We start from the raw sequence: 20,420 nt of genomic DNA, 5'->3' as shown, positions 1-20,420 counted from the left end.
AAACCATTGTCCTAAGATAATCTTTAAGCCAAAAATATTCCCTGGAATCTTCTTAAAACAATAGTTTAGCTTAACTAGTAAAGAATGCCTTGAGCATTATGCTCTTTTAAGACCTCTTTATATGGGATCAAATTGAAACAACAACTTGAAAGTTTAGATAGGAGCCTTATGGGGCAGTGAGTTTATGTTAACAGAGGAACAACTCAGAAAAGGAGGGTGAGAATGGTTGCACAACTTGAAGAATGCTATCAATGTCACTGAATTATACATGTAGAAACTGTTGGTGTATGCTTTGTTGTGTATATTCTCAAGAACAAAAATAAATTATAAAAAAAAATTTTTTCCTAGGATGCCTTCTGGACTTCTTAGATATTTAGACCTTCCCCTCTTACACAGGTATCCATGAATCTTCAAAGAACTTGTAAGGAATTTAACAGCAGAAAACCAATAATGTCTTGAACTTTGAATACATGGCAAAGATGGCATTACCTATTATCCGTTGCTTCACCTTGCCTAGTTCAGGCCAACCATCTAAAATATTTTAATTTTAAGCCTAATACAAGAAAGGCTGAAATCTAACAGTGCATTGTTTCCTTCTCTACTATGTGATATTTGGAGATATTTTAAATTCCAAAACAAAATTTGGCTCTTGCAAAGACTCTGACCCTGTACCAATTATTACTTCTGTAAAAGGATGGTGACTAATTTCTCTTCATTTTGAATATACCAAAATTCAAATCACCATTAAGCTTCATTTGTTTTGTCTCATTTTAATTAATTAAAATTCATCTCTGAGAGCCTGGTGAAAAGCGAAGAAAGTTCTTGTATTGTTGACTTGCTGGCTCACCACCACCACCACCACCACCCACCCCTGTCTACTGTTAACTTGCTTTCAAGAAAGCTACTCAGACTAGTCACATACCCCTCTTAGTGCTTAATTCTTCCGGCAAGAATACTGGTGTATAAGGAATAGGCACCAGTATAGACACAGAAGTAATCTGACCAAGGGGCAAAGGCAGCAGTTAGAATAAAAATGTGTTCAGAATAAATGTTTCTAAAAGCCTGTTTCTGGAGATATTGTTACATATTACCTTTTCCACATCTCATGGGCACAAATTCTTTATTGTTTGATCACCTGAAGGGAAAAGATCTTGTCCCAGGACCAGAATTTGAATTCCTGCTGGGGAATAGCACTGGTAAATGGTTGGGTTTTTTTGCTTTGACTTGTTTTCTCATTGACGGGATAGTGGGCTAAAGGATTAATTCAGAGTAATACCTCTTCCAAAAGAAAAAAAAAAAAAAGGCCACCAGCAGGATGTTTCAGGGGATGATGTATATAATGCCGCTCCCTTTAAAGGTCCCCATGATTTAAGATCCAGATTTCCAGTTCAGTAGTGACAACCAGTTGATATAGAGTTTTCTTTTCAAGTCATATATTACCATTAACATTTCATACTTTGCTGCTAAGGTCACATATTCATGTGTCTTTCAGTTCAAGGCAGTGTGCATTATGACTGCCAAGGGTTATGTAACTACAATTTCTGGAAATGGTGAACAGCTGAGACTAACCCTAAAAATAAATTCATCTGGGATTTTTTTGTGCAAAAATCCATCTGCCCTCACTGCAGGTTCATCATTACAAAAATCAGTTTGGATCAAGCCAAGAAGCAGAGCAGTCATTAGAAGTCCTCCCTGCTCTGTGTCCTTCCTGCAGCAGCTGTGCGCTCTCATCATCTCAGGACACACACACACACACACACACACACACACACACACCTACCCACCCCAGAGCTTTTCCTAATCTTCACTGCAAAATGGGAAGAAAATCTGGAAAAAGAAAGTTCTTGTCTTTCTTGTCTATCAGATTCTGGTAGAGAAGCCATATGATACTACAATCACTTAGCTGTATCTAGCTCCCACTCTTTTTATGATCACAACGTCAACTTTTGCCTGAATTCCTTATTCTACCACAGGTTGAACAAATTTAGTCTTATTTTAGTTCAGACAAACAGGCAGCGTTTACCTGGCTTCAGGGTTTGAAGAAAATTTACCCTATGAACATTTCTGTATTTTTCAAAAATAGGGACAACTGAACTGTGGAAAACTATGGAATAGAAATGAATTCGGCTTTTCAGGGCTGAGGTTCAAATCTAAATATTGTTCATTGCATTGCTGAGTAAATTTCTGGAGTCCATTACTGGCTAGGCTTTTCTACTGTAGCTTTTGTATTTTCATCTAATTACATGTAGATGAAGGTATTAAGTTTAATATTAAAAACAAGGATGAATTTAAACCATATAAAAGGAAAGACTATAGAAATATTGCTTATCAAATAGTTCCAAAGGGCACTTCTGCACAAACTAGGTAATTGCCAAGGCCTACGCCCTTCCCCTTCCCAATCAAGGGAATCAGAATAATAGACTCATCAGAGTAATAGAAAATCTGAAGCTTCCAACCTCCAACCACTCTCACTTCTACAGAAAAGAGTTCATATAAAATAGACCATAAAATAAAAACTCATTTTGGCTGATCCGGCCCTCCTCTTCCTGGTCACAAATAAACCTGAATAATTCACAAATAGAAACATACGATTAAAACCCATGACCACCCCTAATACACATTTCACCTTTTTTTTTTTTTTGCCTTGAGAATTCACATATGTGGAGAAGATGAGCATGTAATTAATCATGTTATGGTTGAAATTTCCAACTGAACTTAAGACTTTTTCATTACTAATACCTAGTAGTTTTAAAATTGTTCAAATTCCTCTCCTGGTGAGATTTCTGATTATAAAAGAAACAGTACCAGGTCACTAAGTTTAGCTCAAAGCTCTGGAATAAGAATTCACCCAAGGCTTCTAACTTACTTGAAGAAGGAAGCAGATTTTAAATCATTGAGTATTGACTTTTTATTATTAGTCACTGTTCATAATTTGTTTCAACCAAAAGACAATACACACAGCAGAATTCTAATGCATCCCATGTAAATGTTTACATCCATTTTATTCCTCACTCGCCTCCAAGACTTATCATTTAAATTTTTTTTTACATCTCAAAAATATGTCTGCAATAATTAGAACTTCGTTAGCCGTCCCACTTGGAAACAGCCTTTTAATATTTTTACAGTAAAGAAGATGTGATGGGGCTCAATGTAACTTACAACATCATAAAAGAAAAGGAACTTAAAGGGAACATAGTGAGAGTTCAGAAGGAAGAACTCAGAAGCTCCTTCCCATGAGGCCCCCAAATAGAAAAGAAACACACACACACACACACACACACACACACACGCACACAGCTCAACAGAAGGCTCTTAAAAAAAAAAAAAAAAAGAACAAGAAACAAGCAAAAATAAACCTCGAATGCTCCATCTTGAAGCCAGGATTGGCCTTGCAGAAGTTTGTGAAGCAGCTGTGCAAGCTGCTTCAGCATTTTTTTTCTGTTTGTGTTCCACATCCTGGAACCTGTAGATGGAACCTACTTACTGCTATTGCTTGCAAAGAGTTATTCACATCCAGTTCTAGGAGCAGCCCCACCTTCCCAAGCCAAAGCTGGTCAAAAGCGTTTTAAACTTCAGGACTTTCTGAGCAATTCTCTCATCAGTGATTCTCCCCACTCCCAAACTCATGAGTATACAGACATGTGCAACCTCTCCCAACCACAAATTTCTTGAATATCCATCTTTTTGCTCTCTAGATCTCTCTCTGTTTAGGACACCAGGGTTAAAGTACGTTCACACGGAAAAATATACACATTCAAACTCTTTCTTTCCCCTTGCTCTCATGGCCCAAATGTTTTCCCATGTATGAGATTACAAAGTTGAACCTTAAAATCAGTACTCCCTAACTTCCAACCTCTTCTAAAAGGACAAAAAAAGGAAAGTATATTGTATAATAGATGGAAATGTTCAAATCGTTAGTGCTAAACAATTTTAAAAGTCTCTTTTCATATATAAATGGAACAAGGAATATGAACCACAACTTTAACCTAGCAAGAGGAAAGAATCCCCTCCCAAATAGAACATTGAGGAATATTTTTTTAAACAGATGATCACTATACACAACATAAAACATTCCATGACTGTGCAAACCACCTCAAGGTAACAGCACCGGAGCACTGTGGGAGAAGCTCCAGGGGAGAGCACCCTTCCTACAGTTTTTTTGAAATTACTTAGATGAATTCTCCTTTAGGATTGCGAAGGTGTGGGGTGGTATGGGGGTAACAGGATACAAACTACTCTGGAAGAAGGAAACAATGAGGTAAAAGTGCATATGAACGTGTTGCAGTAAGTGTGTACGTAGGCTCACTGCTTATCACCCTGGGTTACTAAAATCACCATGAAAATCACCCTTTCCACCTAATGACTTTGAAGTTGTAACTGTATCCATGTTTTCGCCCTGTGAATGATTAGACTAAAGAAAGAAATTACTGAAATATGCAAGTGTTCACAGCAATTAAGAGATTTCTCCTTTAAGCTGCAAGGCCAAGTGAGAGGAGAACTAATTCTGATCCTAGAAACTAAGGCACACTGAAGCTTTCAAAGGTCCAATCATTTTAAACAGTCTTCACAACCGTCAGTATTCTAGGCAGTTATCTGGCTGCTAGTCCTTCAGTATGGTGCTCAGGTTCAGTGTCTGAAATCAACTCATGTTCTAAGCAGCACCCTTTGTGTTAAGGCCATGATATTTTATTCCTTCTAGACAAAGCTATGGATGATCATATAATTCTACCTCAAAACTCCGATCAACCAAGGAGATGCTCTGTCAGTAAAGCAGATCCCTTCCAGCTCCATTAGCCAGCACTGTCTTATAGCATGGTCTTCAGATTTCAGAGATTCAACTCAGTTCAACCGAAAAGACTGAGAGAAAATAAAGCCTCTACCACAAAGAGGAATGTTAAGACAAAATTCTATTCAAGAAATCCACCAATACTACATTAACTCTATCATGTTTCACAGCATTAAGTATCCATCCAACGAAATCAGTCTGAAAAGAAACCTTTAAAGGCTATTTTTCATTGCACAGGCAAAGCAGTTGTCTTAAATGTACACTAGTCCACACTTTACTGAAAACTATGCATGAGGATAATATCCTGTTCTGGACTCAGTCAACCATTTACCCAGTGGAGTAAGTTTTAGCAGATCTTGCTCTTACAGTGAGACCAGAAAGTTTCCCCTTTGGAGCCTTCAGTTCAACTCCAGTTTGTCAAATATTAGAACAGCCTAGCATCTGATACAGAGCTGGATTTGACAAGACACTGAAGATCTTACGTCAAGGCTTGGTGGAATGGAGGAAAAAATGGGTATTTGTACTCAGGTTTAAGACTGAAGCCAAAGTCATTATACTGTACTTAATATAGTAATAGCTGCAAATATTTTAAGAGCAAGGTGGACCTCACTTTTTCTTTCTTCTTTAGTATATAAGACATGGTGCCTGTATACTTGAATGTGCATAGTACATTCAACATGTGCCACAGGACAGTCATCTTTACCTTATTCCAGCAACTCAATTTTAAGGTTTGATGACACAAGGATCCTTTCTAAGATGCACTCGGCACTTCTACTGGTTTAAAAAGCTCCAGACCTCAAGTCTTTGGGGCAGATGTTCATGAGATTGGTCTGTCTTAAGAGACCAATTTCTCAGACTCAGGAAAGGATATGTCTACCCTATGGTGTCCATAAGACTTCCTCTGACATAGGGGGCAAGGAAGCTACAAGGCCTCATTCCAACATCATAAAGTACAATATAGGAAAGATTTCTTTAACCGTGTGGTCTTTATTTCAGTGCCAGTGTTACAGATACAACACAAATGTTCCAGTTAGAAGAAGGAATTCAAATGGAATGCCAAGGTCAAGGCCAGGCTCAGGAAATAAAAACGGAGGTTTGGTGTAGTGGAGAAGATGACTCCAGTATGCTCTAGGTTGAGTCTGATACTCACTCTTCCTATGCGCGAAGGTACTTTTGTTAAGGAGTCTGATCTTTAAAACTGGTGAACTCCACTTTCCACCCATTTACCATAGTTCAGCAGGCTTAGGAGAAATTTTTTAATTTGTGGTAGGAATAGGGGCATTAATAACTGTTAATTTATCTTTTCGAAGTTGTCCACTTTGTACTTTAAGGGGAATAAATTTTGAAAATCATGGAAAGTATTCGTGACTACAGCTAAAGAATGGTGAGAAAGGGGAGCTGGAAGAGCCTTGGAAGTTTCTATTACAAATAGAGCACCATATCCTTCATGCCAAATCTCAACAAAAGCTCTTTTTTACTGCATCTGTCCAGTGTTCACAAATAACCTCTCAAGGTCTGACCAGTTCTTGATAACAAACATACATACATGTGTGTGTCTGTGTGTATACAACAATGCACAGAAAAGGCTACCAGGAGCCTAATGCCTCTTTCAAACATTGGGGGAACCAGTAAAAAAAGGCAGGGCTCCTGAATGTCCATTGTTACATTTCCATTCTGAATGCCAGATGTAAAAAGCGCCTGAAGATGGTAACCCAGCTAGTGAGGAATAAATACCCCACTTCGCCCAGTCCACAGGGAAACAACAGTAGAAAGAAGGGGCAACTCTTTGCTGCAGAGACAGAGTGAGTGTTTTCTTGCCATGAATTCCAGTCCTCTCCTCCAGACCAGCTGCTCATCTCCTCAGGGGCCCAGGGAATGTTGATTCTGGCTGTAAATTTGAGGGGTGGGGAAGTGTGGAAAAGGAGAAGAGGAAGAAGAGTGCAAAGTAGCCTCCAGAAGCAGCCGGCCTCAACAGTGGAGGAGAGGAGATAAGTCTTTAACAATGCTTCAAGGTCAGCAATAACTTTAGGAAAATCCTCCTCAACAGTCTCTTCGGCTCCTCATGCCCATGGTACAGTTGGGGGGGACTTGCCAGCGATCACAACCTCCTTCCCAGAGTCCCTTTGATTGAGTGGGGTAAGAATGAGAATTGGTGCTGGACCTTCATTGCCAGGACTGAGGCGGAAAGTTGTTCACCTCTGCTAGATCTTGCATGGCTGAGCCCTTGTGATTATATGTGAGCTTGATCCGCATTCGGAGCTGTTGCTATAAGAGGAAAAGAGAATCACAAGCTATACACTGAAATAAAACCCCGAGATTCTGCCCAGTCTGTTCACAAAATTTTTTAAAGCAAAGCTGTCTCTTAAAAAACAGGTATATACCAAAAAAAAATAACCACCTAGTACTCCAGCTGTTAGCTGAGGAGCTGATGTGAAACTAACATGCTGCCAAGAACAGGAAGTGTCTCTCCAGAACACCTCTAGAATACATCATTGGCTTCAATCTTAGAATTGCATTAAAAGAACAAAACCACTTGGGAGCATCTTCCTAGTAACATTTGCCGAGTGCTTTGCAAAAGGACCAAACCCTTATATCCAAGTGTCTCAAAAAATGAGATAAACACACACTCATCTTATGTTCTACATTAATATGTATTACTGCCTTGTCTGCAAAACCTATAGTAAATGCTAACAGACATACGTTTGTTTCACTCCCAAGGCAAAAAAAAAAGTTAACTTACAGGTAGCAGCAGTTGTTTTAAGAGAACTCAATTATAAATAATCTTCACTCTATGTAGCAGATTTCAAATATTAATGCACTAAGAAAATTTTTACTCTGTGTATTGGATTGTCAAAGTAATTTGTGCATGTTCTACAGACAAATGCTGCAACCACAGTGAATACAGCAAAGGAAAAGCAAATTGTTACAAGAAGAAATCATACTGGTATTTATGGGAAACTACTAGAAATCTTTCAATGTGAAGAAATTTTGTGAACCGTCTTCAAAAACTGGAAATCAGGCAATTGATTACCATTTACAGGAGCTAATTTATCTCTTTCAGAAGATATAATAAAAATATTGCTTAATTTTATTTCAGTTTCTAAAGCTATTTTTCATTTGGCTGCTTTATAAAAATGCCACCACTTTTGCTATGCATACTTAATAAACACAACATATTTAAAGGTACATTTTAATAAAATGCCATTAAGTCATTTAATATCTCTGGGCTCAGTTTTTATCCAAAACAAGGAGGCTGGACCAGACATTTTCACAGATCTCTTTATAAGTCAGAAAAACCCAGAGAAACAAAGCAGAATTTTATTTCATAAGGCATGCTTACATCTTGCAACAGATATTGACTTCAAATGTGCTACTCACCTTCTGAGGGTTCAGAACTTTAATGACTTGTGTGATGGTCCCTGTATTAAATGCAGGGACAATGCTGCTGCTAGGTGACAGAAGCTGCAGCTGGAATGTCTAGAGGGGAAAAAGAGCACTCTTCAGAAAAAGTAATAAACTTAATAACCACATCAGAGATGTCAAATTTTTTTTTAAAAGTTAAGACACGCAGATGATGGTTGAAGTAACAGATTTGCCTACTACTTAGTTCTATTTGTTTTCCAGGTATCAGCAGTTCATAGTATGTGGGCTGTCACTTTACGGTGCCTGTAAAACCCATTGTTAGGTCTTTGATTGTGAAAACTAGCAATGAGCCACTCTCCCCTTTCTGGCAGAATGAACTTTAGCCATCCACTTTTCAAAAGGTGAACAATTCTTGTGCTAGCAACTTCACTTGATAGTAATTCTCATCAACTATGCAGGTAAAAAAGGAGTACCTGTGGTTTAAAATAAGCACCCATTTTTGGCTTAAAACTATCCCCTGAAGTCACCTGTTAGCTCAAAAAGTAAAGCATGTCACCCTTGAGTACCTTTTAAGAATTATCTATACGATACCAAATTGGCAACAGTTACTCAATATCATGGGTGAGAATGTTGGGGAGTGGAATTACAACAGAAACGTGAATGTTGACACAATATGAAGAATATAACAAATGTCACTGAACATTATGTGTACAAATTGTTGAATGGGAACCTGTTTTGTTACAATACCTTCACCAAAAATACAATAAAATATTAAAAAACAAAAAAAACTCGCGGAGCAGTTCTATTCAGTACACACGGGGTTGCTTTGAGTTGGAATTAACTCCACGGCAACTAACAACAACAATATAATCCTACTATCAAGACACAGTATGTAAGCTAAAACATTACTAATTATGCTATATTTCATTAAAGATAAGATGTCATCAATTGTATTCACACCATTATTTACGTACTACTGAGAATGCTGTGGAAACCCTGGTGGCATAGCGGTTAAGTGCTATGGCTGCTAACCAAAAGGTTGGCAGTACAAATCTGCCAGGTGCTCCTTGGAAACAATGTGGGAGCAGTTCTACTCTGTCCTATAGGGTTGCTATGAGTCGGAATCAACTCGATGGCAATGGGTTTGGTTTTTTTTTTGGTTTTTGAGAATGCTGTCAATTAAACTATGACAAGCTATCAATTTTAAAATGCACCGCAATTTCAGAGATATTAAAAAGTGAAAAGAGTGCATAGTAGAAGCTATGAAATATGCAATTTTAAGTTCAAGATACATCATTATGATATATAAACAGGCACTGTGCAAATACAGCACCAAGGATAAGGCCATGGCTTACTAGCAGAGATGATATGCTACTAAAACAGTAGCCTGAAGTAATAAACATAAAACCCTAAGTTACTACAGCGAACATTTATTGAGTACTAAACACATGGGAAGTGCTGAAAACAGAAACTTTATGAAGTATCATTATCCCTTCGTAAGTGAAGAAACCGAGGCATAAAAGTTAATTAATTTACCTAAGGTCATACAAATAGTACTGGAATCCAAACAGAATGGTTCCAAAGCTCACATTCTTAACCACTTCATTCTAAAGCTTCTAAAACATCTATACTACTCTAGCTTCTAAAGTGTACAAGCAAAAAAGGTTACAAAGGCAGTGATAAAGGAAGATAGCTTCAAGTGCCAAAAGTGTGTTAACTGAATGTCATACTTCATGTATTATTGCAAAAACTGGGTTAGTTTAGTTTAAAACAGGGGTGGCCTACCACCTGTTTTTGTAAATAAAGTTTTATTGGAACAGAGACATGCTCATTCATTTATATAGTGAGTATAACTGCTTTTGCATTATACTAATGACAGAAGTGAGTAGATGCAACAGAAACCGTACAGCCTAAAATATTATGTGGTCTTTTACCGAAAAACTTAGCTGATCCTTAATTCTAAATTTTGTTTATTCAAAATAAACAAATATTTGTGTTTATTCCTTAAACTAAGACTTTGTATAAATAAAACCCTAATTCATGAAAATAAGCATTGTATCAATAACGAACTAGATGTCAATGAGGAAGAATGTTTCTATCACTTCTGTATCAAGAGATGAAAAATTTTAATTCTGATCTAGTGACTAACTAGAAGAGAATACCAGATAGACAAAGTCCCTCATCTAATTAACTTTAATTGTATGGTGGATTTTACACTTTCTTAGGTCTTTACCACTGTTTTACTGAACCCAAACTATCCTCGATGTCCTGAGCGTTAGCTGACCACCTTTTGGTAGAATTTTGTTCTCTAATTAACCACTAGAATTTCCTTTCTTTTTCTTATAATTCTAACTATAAAAATATTTGTGACCAAGTAAAAATTATTCAGTAAAAGTAACATGTTTCAATGAACCATGCTAGTTAAAATATCATTAGTTTGGGTTAAATCTGAAAATTTAGTTTAATCTCTAAGCATTAAAATACATCCCTTATCAAACACATGTAAAAAATCAGCCAATCTTTAATCAAAAGAAAAAGGCAAAGAAGACATTATAGTACCTTTGGTACTGCAGCCTGGAAAACAAAGTCCGTCATGTCTAGCTCTGTGCTGTTGGAGGCCTGTATCGTTATCACTGTGACACTGGGGTTGGTGTTTGACCGTTCAAAGGTGAATTCTATCTTCAGGCCATTCTTACTGTATGCTGTGATGGAGGGGATGCCTGGGAAACCACAGGATAATCAGTCTAATTGTATTGAGCCTAATGCTTGCAGAATTATTACTTCTTTCTTCAATAACCACCACCATTGCTCAATGTTCCATGGAATGAGGGTAACAATGGTAATCCTACCTGAAGTGATGTCATTGAAGAGAGGCTGTGATGAAAGCCCATCCAACAAGAAGGGGGGCTGGGATATTTGTGGGACTGAGGCAGGGGCAGGAGCAACAGCTGGAGCACCTACAAGAAACATTTCCACGGAAGATCAACCTTAGCGAGCATAACAAACCTCACAAAGAAAGTATAGGAGAAAATTATTACGATCTTAAAGTAGCGAAGGATTCCTTAAGCAAGATGTAAAAAGCACAGACCATCACGGAAAAGAACTAAAAATTCAAATCCTTTAAAAATTTAGAACTTCTGTTCATTAAAAAAAATACTACAAAAAAGTAAAAAGAGAAACCACACGCAGAAGAAACTGTTTGCTACATGATAAAGAACGGATGAGTGTCCAGAACTATATCTTTTAAATAAGTCAATAAGAAAAAGATAACCCAATTAAAAAGGGACAAGAGATATGAACAAGCAATTCACTGAAAAAGAATGAAAAGGGAACCTTATAAAAAAAAAAAAATATTACCAGTAATGAAGGAAATGGAATTTGAAACTACAACAAGATCACTTCACATTCATCAGAATGGCAAAAATTCCAAGGTCTGATAATACGAGGTATTGTTAAGAATAGGAAGCAGTGGAAACTTTTAAGCTGTGCTCTTATAATGTAAACTGGTTCAGCCAAGCTGGAGAAAAATTTGGCAACAGTAGAATTGAATATGAGAAGACCCTTAAACCAGGGTTCCTCAACCTCAACATTAATGACATTTTAAGGTAGAAATTTTTTTGTTGCGGGGGAATTAGGGGTCTGTTCTGTGCATTGTAGGATGTTTAACAGCACCCCTGGCCTCTACCCTCTTGATGTCAGTAGTATACTTCTAGTTGTGACAACCAAAAACGTCTCCAGACATTGCCAAATCTCCCCTGAGAGGCAAAATCTCCCCAGTGGAGAACCATTGCCTTTCTTCAGAATCCTTTTGATTAATTCTTACATACGTACACAAGGAGACATGTACAAAAAAGTGTTCAAAGCAAGATGGTTTCTAACATCAAAGTATTAAAAACAACCAAAATGCCCACCATCAGGATAACAGATAGGTAAATTACGGTAAATTCACACAATAAAATACAGCAAAAATACAAAAGCATTAGAAATACATTTAACACTAATTATTCACAAATAAATCGTTCCACAAAAAAAACACCAAGGTACAAAAGAACAATCAGTTGGATATCATTTATATAAAGACAAAAACTGACAAAATGATACTAAACATTGTTCGAGATAAGATATACAAATATAGTAAAAGTATCAAGAAATACACGGAAATGGTAAAAACCAAGGGTTCTCTAGGACAGACAGTAGTTACCTCTGAGGTCAAGAGGGAAGGGGATGATGGGGGAAGTACACAGGTAACATCAACTCTCCTAATAATGTTTTATTTTACAGGCTAGGTAGATCAAAGCATATATTCAATTTTGTAGATGTTAAATACTGCATAATAAAATTTACAAACACACACACATACACACCCGCACAAGGGGAGGTATGGAGTGCTATTGGAGAAAGAAACGGATTACCATTCTTATTTGATCCTTCCAAGTAAGAACAAGTAGAGGATTAAACAACAGAAGACAAGTTACAGAGCATGACCATAAACTAAGAGAAACCATGACTCTAAGAAGAGGGATAAGAAAATTCAGTAAAATTAAAAAAACACATTTTAAGGTCAAATTTCAAACTGTTTATAAAAATTAAGTGAAAATATATCATTTTTAAAAAGCATGAAATAAAGGAAGACTAGAATATCTTTCAAAAAAGAAATACCACTCTAGGGGGAAAAAAAATTCCAAAACTCAGCAAGGATGGTAGAAGTTGGCTAAGTGAAGTACAAGGAGCTAAAACAAGGAGCTCATTTACCTCATGATAAACATGTTAAGGATACAAAAGAAACATACAAAAGGAAACATATATAATGCAAATATATGGATAAATATTAAACATTCCATGTAACCAAAGACATAAAAACTAATAGGGCCAATTTTATACCAATTAGGAAAAACCTTTCTTAAAATTATAATAGTCACATACAGTGAAACTACATTGGGGAAAAGGTAAATTACATTTGCCAAGTCCCTACTATACATCATTACTGAATGAGTCACCATTCACAAAGACCCTATGAAGTAAATATTTATTATCCTTATTTTAAACACATTCAGAAAGGTTAAGTAATTTAGTCTAAGTAAGTAATCCAACATAAGGACAAAATGATGTGATGATGATATTCATTGAGACATTATTTATGGTAAGAAAAATCCAGAAACAAAATGCCTAACAGTAAGAAACTGAGGAAATAATGGTATGAACTTTTTGGTAAAAAAGTAGACAGCCATTCAAAATTAAAATTATGAAGAGTATGTACTAATCTGGGAAATGCTAATATGTTAAGTGAAGCACCTCATCGATAGATAGACTGGGACTGTTTTTGTTTCTTATATTCAGTATACCTTTGGCATCTGAGGATTTGAAACTGACCATCTCTGAGTGATTTGAAGGTACACGACAAGTAATATTTTGAAATTCTGTTAAGCCACAGATTAAAAACCACAAGCTCTGGCTGCTGTATTAGGAAAAAATTAATATAGCCTGTCATAATGAGTCTAGATGACCACCCAGCACCATTATCGTACAGCTATTTTCTACTCGAGGTCACGCACACCGTAATTCTCCATTATACTTTTAAAGGAGTCATTTATCTTTTCAGTTATACTTTATACTGCCATTAATTAAGAGTAGAAATTATATGCTACAGTGATACTCTTGGACTCAGGGATTCATAGTATTTCTGAACACATCAATTACAAATGTCTACTGTATGAACAAAGAAAAAAAATTCCAAAACGAAAATAATTATGTTTCAATGTTAGCATTGTAGGTGATTTCCTCCTTCTGTTGCTTTAATAATTAAGAGAGAGATAATGCTTACCCATGTTCACTGCAGCATCATTCACAATAGCAAAAAGATGAAAACAACCCAAGCACCCATCAACAGATGAATGGATTAAAACTGTAGTATATACACATAATGGATACTACACAACAATAAAGAATAAATGATGAATCTGTGAAACATCTCACGACATGGATGAATTTGGAGGACATTATGCTGAGTGAAATAAGTCAATCACAAAAGAACAAATATTGTATGAGACCACTATTATAAAGTAACAACAAAAGGTTTATACACAGGAAAAAAAAATCTTTTTTTTTTTGGTTTCTAGTGATGAGTTGTGGAATGACATCAAGGACATCATACATGAAGAAATCATGAGCTCATTAAAAAGACAGAAGAGAAAGAAAAGACCTAAATCAATGTCAGAAGAGACTCTGAAACTTGCTACTGAACATCAAGTGGCTAAAGCAAAAGGAAAAAATGATGAAGTAGAAGAGCTGAACAGAAGATTTCAAAGGGCAGCTCAAGAAGACAAAGTAAAGTATTATGATGACATGTGCAAAGACCTGGAGATAGAAAACCAAAAGGGAAGAACAAGCTCAGCATTTCTCAAGCTGAAAGAACTAAAGAAAAAATTCAAGCCACGAGCTGCAATACTGAAGGATGCTATAGGGAAAGTATTAAACGACACAGGAAGCGTCAAAAGAGGATGGAAGGAATATGCAGAGTCACTATGCCAAAAAGAACTGGCTGACATTCAACCATTTCAGGAGGTAACATATAATCAGGAACCAATGGTACTAAAAGAAGTCCAAGCTGTACTGAAGGTCTTCGGGAAAAATAAGGCTCCAGGAATTGATGGAATACCAATTAAGATGTCTCAACAAATGGATGCAGCACTAGAAGTGCTCACTCATCTATGCCAAGAAATATGGAAGACAGCTACCTGGCTAACCAACTAGAAGAGATCCATATTTATGCTTGTTCCCAAGAAAGGCAATCCAAATGAATGTGGAAATTATCAAACAATATCATTAGTACCACATGCAAGCAAAATTTTGCTGAAGATCATTCAAAAACGGCTGCAGCAGTATATCAACAGGGAACTGCCAGAAATTCAAGCTGGATTTAGAAGAGGACATGGAACCAGGGATATCACTGCTGATGCCAGATGGATCCTGGCTGAAAGCAGAGAATACCAGGAAGATGTTTACCTGTTGTTTTATTGACTGTGCTAAGGCATTTGACTGTGTGGATCGTAACAAATTATGGATAACATTGCAGAGAATGAGAATTCTGGAACACTTGATTATGCTTATGAGGATTCTGTACATTGATCAAGAGGCAGTTGTTCGAACAGAACAAGGGGATACTGCATAGTTTAAAGTCAGGAAAGGTATGTATCCCTTCACCATGCCTATTCGATCTGTATAAAGCAAATATTCTGAGAAGCTGGACTATATGAAGACGAATGCATCAGGAGCAGAGGAAGACTCATTAACAACCTGCATTATGCAGATGACACAACCTTGCTTATTCAAAGTGAAGGAGACTTGAAGCACTTATTGATGAAGATCAAAGACTGCAGCCTTCAGAGTACAGATTATGCCTCAACAGAAAGAAAACAAAAATCCTCACAAATGGACCAATAAACAACATCATGATAAACGGAGAAAAGATTGAAGTTGTCAAGGATTTCATTTTACTTGGATCCACAATCAACACCCAAGGAAGCAGCAGTCAAGAAATCAGAAGACACACTGCATTGGGCAAATCTGCTGCAAGAGACCTCTTTGAAGTGTTAAAAAGCAAAGATGTCACCTTGAAGACTAAGGTGCACCTGACCCAAGCCATGGTGTTTTCAATCGCATCATATGCATGTGAAAGCTGGACAATGACTAAGGAAGACCAAAGAAGAACTGATGCCTTTGAATTGTGTACTGGCAAAGAATATTGAATATACCATGGACTGCAAAAAGAAAGAACAAATCTGTCTTGGAAGGAGTACAACCAGAATGCTCTTTAGAAGCAAGGTTGGCAAGACAATGTCTCACACACTTTGGACATGTTATTAGGAGGGATCAGTCCCTGGAGAACGACATCATGCTTGGCAGAGGGTCAGCGAAAAAGAGGAAGACCCTCAACGAGACAGACTGACACAGTGGCTGCAACAATGGGCTCAAGCATAGCAACAATTTTGAGGATGGCGAAGGACAGGGCAGTGTTTTGCTCTGTTGTGCACAGGGTTGCTATGAGTTGGAATCGACTCACCAGCACCTAACGCCAACAACAGGGATGGGGAGGGAGGGAAAATTACCAAATAGATCGATAACACGTATTAACACTGGTGAAGGGAAAGGCAATACACAATAATGTGAGAAGGCAGCAAACATGCCCAAGGCAAGAGAGAACACTGAGAGGAATGCCAAGAATAAAGGACAACTATTTAGGGTCGCTATGAGTCGGAATCGACTTGACGGCAAGAGGTTTGGTTTTTGGTTTTGGTTTATGTAACTTCCATAGCATAGACAATACTGCAACAACATATTAAACCATAATCTACAAATGGATACATAGGTAGATATGCCAAGAGGTGTGGGAGGGTGTAAGGGAGCACACCCACCTGCAGATACAGGTTTGGTGACAGATATTTCTACATACATGACTGTAGGTGCTCATCATATAAATAATAGAGCACACAAGAGGCCGAGTCAGGGAAACCTCTTAGACATAACCAAACACCCCATGGGATGAAGTTCCTAGGCTCGAAGGCAAAGGACCATAGACTTAGGAGACATCTTCATCAACTGACACAACATGGCTCATAAAGACAATGTTCTACATCCTACTTTGGTGAGTTACATCTGGGGTCTTAAAAGCTTCCAAGATACAACTATTGGTCTCTTTCCATCCAGAGCAAAGGAAGGTAAAGACAATCAAAGACTCAAGGCAGCAATTATTTCAAAGAATAATGGACCACATGAAACACAGCCTACATGACCCCGGGACCAGAAGAACTAGATGTTGCCTGCCTAACACTACTGACCACTCAGACTATGATCATAATAACAGAGTCCCAGACAGAGGAGGAGAAAAGCATAGAGCAAAAAATCAAATTCACAAAAAAGACCAGACTTATTGGTCGACCGAGACTGCAGGAATGCCAGAGACTATGGCCCTAAAACACACTTCTAATAACCTGGAACTGAGGCCATTCCCAGAGACCACCTTCCAGCCAAACAATAGACAAGCCCACAAAATAAACAGAACATCTGAGAGGAACGTGCTCCTTAGAACAATTAATTATGGGAGATCAAATAAGAAATATTAGCCCAAAAGCAAAGATGACAAGGCAGGATGGGATAGAAAATCAGGATTAAAGATAACAAGGAACCCAGAGCAGAAAGGGGAGAGTGTTGACACAACTGTGGAGAATGAAACCAAGGCCATGAAACATTTTACATACAAACTATCAAATGGCAATCTGATCTGCTCTGTAAACTTTCACCTAATGCACAATGAAAAACAGAAGAAAGTGAGAAATGGAGGGAGGAAGGGAAGGGAAAGGAAAGGAGGCAGAGAGGGAATGAGGAGGGAGAAAGGATAGCAAAAGGAGGGGAAAGGAAAGGAGAGGACAGCAGATGATAGTAGGTTAACGTCTCTCCACTGCCCACAAATAGCCAGAGCTATTAAAAACTAATCATAGGTAGAAAGAAACTAGAAAAAAGTGATACCTTGGGGCACTAACTAAAAAAAGAGAACTTGGGCTATATTCTTTTTGACCCTGAGAAAAACTTTTTATCTTAAATTCTATGCTTATTCTTCCAAAATTCAAAATTGGGCCTTAAAAAATGTCTCTGAAGATGGTGCCCAGCTACAACCAATGAATGTCCTGACAGGGAACACAACAGAGAACATTTGAGGGAGCAGGAGTGGGATCCAGACCCCAAATTCCAGACCCCAAATTCTCATCAAAAGACCAGACTTAACGGTCTGACTGAGACTAGAAGGACCCCAGAGGTCATGGTCCTCAGACCTTCTGTTAGCCCAAGACAGGAAGCATTCCCAAAGCCAACTCTCCAGACAGGGATTGGACTGGACGATGGCATAGAAAATGACACTGGTTAGGAGTGAGCTTCCTGGATCAAGTAGACACATGAGACTATTTGGGCAGCTCCTGTCTGGAGGGGAGATGAGAGGGTAGAGGGGGTTAGAAGCTGACCAAATGGACACAAAAAGGGAGACTGGAGGGAAGAAGTATGCTGTCTCATTAGGGGGAGAGCAATTAGGAGTATATAGCAAGGTGTATATAAATTTTTGTATGAGAGACTGACTTCATTTGTAAGCTTTCACTTAAAGCACAATAAAAATTAAACAAGAAAAAAACTCTCTGAATTATCTTTACAAAATTACCAAGACAGTTTATATTTCAAATGTTCTGAAGATTCTGTTCTTGCTTTTCATTCACCTTCTCCCATTTTCAATTGATTCATGTGCTATCTTCAGCAGAGTTTTTCCCCAAGGCCTTTGCCCCTATCCAAACATTAAAGAGCTCCAGTCTGGCCTCACCTGTAAGGCTGATGTCTCCCAGCAAGTCAAGAAGTTCTCCACCAGCAGAAGGTTTGCTTGTAGGTGCAGTTGGAATAACAGGTGTTATGTCATTTCCTCCCAAAAGATCCAATAAATCATTAGCCTAAACAAGAAAATAATACCTCGATTCATTAGTCATCTGTCTAATCTACATCAAATGCAAAGCTCTTTCAATACTTAAAAAAATAAGGAAGGGAACCATTAACCAATCTAGGAACATTAAAAGTAATCAGGTAAGAGATAGAAGCATCAGAACCCTCAGATAAGCAAGTGAAAAGCTACCTGGCTGCTGGGTTGTGGCCCAGAGGGTGGTGGTTTGGTCTCCAGTGGAGCTGGTTCTGTCTCGCCATTTGTCTGCACAATCTCAGTAGGGCCATTTGTGGTTACTTTTTCCATGACTGGCATTCTCTCAAGCAGGGCAGACCTGGAAGAACCTGAAGTGGTTAAATTCTGTGCAGTTAACCTAGATTCCCTACCCAAAACAATTACGGAAACTGTGCTGAACCCAAACATGGAGTTAATCTCCCCTCTTTACTCTCTAACACACACACACTAAAATAGAGGCTGGATTACAAGAATACATACACAACCTAACTTTCCAGCAGGATTAGGGATAGGCAAGAAATCTTGAATGGACAAACTATCTGCCTAAATCCCAACACATATATTTCAGTGGTAGAGAGTCTGGGATGAAAGAAAGGTGAATCAATAGGTATTGACAGTCTCCCGTCAGGGAGATACTGCATTTAGCTTAATTAGTAAAGTATGTCTGCTTTGAGCATTGTGCTCTTTTAAAGAACTATTTATATGAGATCAAATTGACAACAGCAACTTGAAAGGTTAGACAGAAAGCTTATGGGACAATAAGTTTATGGTAATGGGGGAGGAACAATTCAGGAGAGGAAGGTGAGAATGTTTGCACAACTTCAAGAATGTAATAAATGTCAATGAATTGTACATGTAGAAAGTATTGAACTGGTGTATGTTCTGCTATGTATGTTTTCAACAAGAACAAAAAACAATAAATTTTCAAAAAAAGAAGATACTTCATACCAGGGGAAAACAAATCAAATAAAATACACCAAAATGTTAATAATGATGAGACATGAAAGAAATTATTTAGCTTGAAGAAATAAAACTCCCACTTCTTAGTCAAGTATTTTAAAAAGAGAAAATGAGGCAAACTTTCCACAACAAACAGAAGGGGAATGGGGGATGAAAGAACAGTTAACGGATTTCTTTAGAAGCTAAGAAGAGTAGAAGATGGACAAAACAAAAACAACCAAACAATCAAAATTAAATGGGACTGTAATGTCTCGTTAATTAAGCATGAATAATGAGTCTCCTTATGGACTGTCATGATGATCTGTGCAGGCTGCTAAGAGGCACATACACTGCTTAGTTTCTTTCACATACCTCATATGGTCATATTTCTTAAAAAGTGCATTATATTCTACTGCCCTCTGCTGGAGTTCCACATCGATGCTGCTTCCATAGATAGAAACCACTTTCTTAATTCGGCTATGGGAATAAATGAAAAATCAAATCAAATATGCAAAAGAAAATTCATAAACAACCCGAGAGAATAACATTTAAATCAGAGTTTTCTGGTTAAAATTTCGAAAATGTCACCTTTTCTTGTTAATTTACAGAATTTTTCAAAATCAAAACCTTTTCTCATTCATCCATTCTTCTGATGCCATTCACCAACACCATTATAGTATTCTAATTGTAATGCTAGGATTTTGTCTATTAAGCCTCCCATACTCTAACATTTGCTAAGCGAAAGTACCAACTATCACTTTGTCACAAAAGAAAAAATTTGTACTGCTCATCTCTTAATAATTTCAATAAGCCTTTATTTAAAAAAAAAAAAGGGTCAGAGCATCAGAA

At 37.5% G+C, this 20,420-nt stretch overlaps 1 protein-coding gene across 2 annotated transcripts in view; it reads right to left on the bottom strand.

The window, feature by feature from the left end:
* Nucleotides 1-3,681: 3,681 nt before the first annotated feature.
* The window catches only part of AP1G1 (adaptor related protein complex 1 subunit gamma 1), a 71,150-nt gene continuing 54,411 nt past the window's right edge, over nucleotides 3,682-20,420 (bottom strand). For both annotated transcript variants that reach the window (XM_049863857.1, XM_049863856.1), the window contains 7 exons: nucleotides 19,944-20,048; nucleotides 18,810-18,951; nucleotides 18,507-18,630; nucleotides 10,999-11,106; nucleotides 10,709-10,869; nucleotides 8,165-8,263; nucleotides 3,682-7,051 (listed from right to left, as the gene is read on the bottom strand). In XM_049863857.1, the coding sequence (XP_049719814.1) occupies nucleotides 6,950-7,051; nucleotides 8,165-8,263; nucleotides 10,709-10,869; nucleotides 10,999-11,106; nucleotides 18,507-18,630; nucleotides 18,810-18,951; nucleotides 19,944-20,048 (841 nt within the window). In that variant the 3' untranslated portion in view covers nucleotides 3,682-6,949. The remainder of the gene's footprint in view (nucleotides 7,052-8,164; nucleotides 8,264-10,708; nucleotides 10,870-10,998; nucleotides 11,107-18,506; nucleotides 18,631-18,809; nucleotides 18,952-19,943; nucleotides 20,049-20,420) is intronic.

Source organism: Elephas maximus, chromosome 21 (genome assembly GCF_024166365.1).
Source record: "Elephas maximus indicus isolate mEleMax1 chromosome 21, mEleMax1 primary haplotype, whole genome shotgun sequence".
Classification (NCBI taxonomy): Eukaryota; Metazoa; Chordata; class Mammalia; order Proboscidea; family Elephantidae; genus Elephas; species Elephas maximus.
The sequence above is the reverse complement of the archived record's forward strand: the minus strand, read 5'-3'. Positions and strand labels throughout refer to the sequence as shown.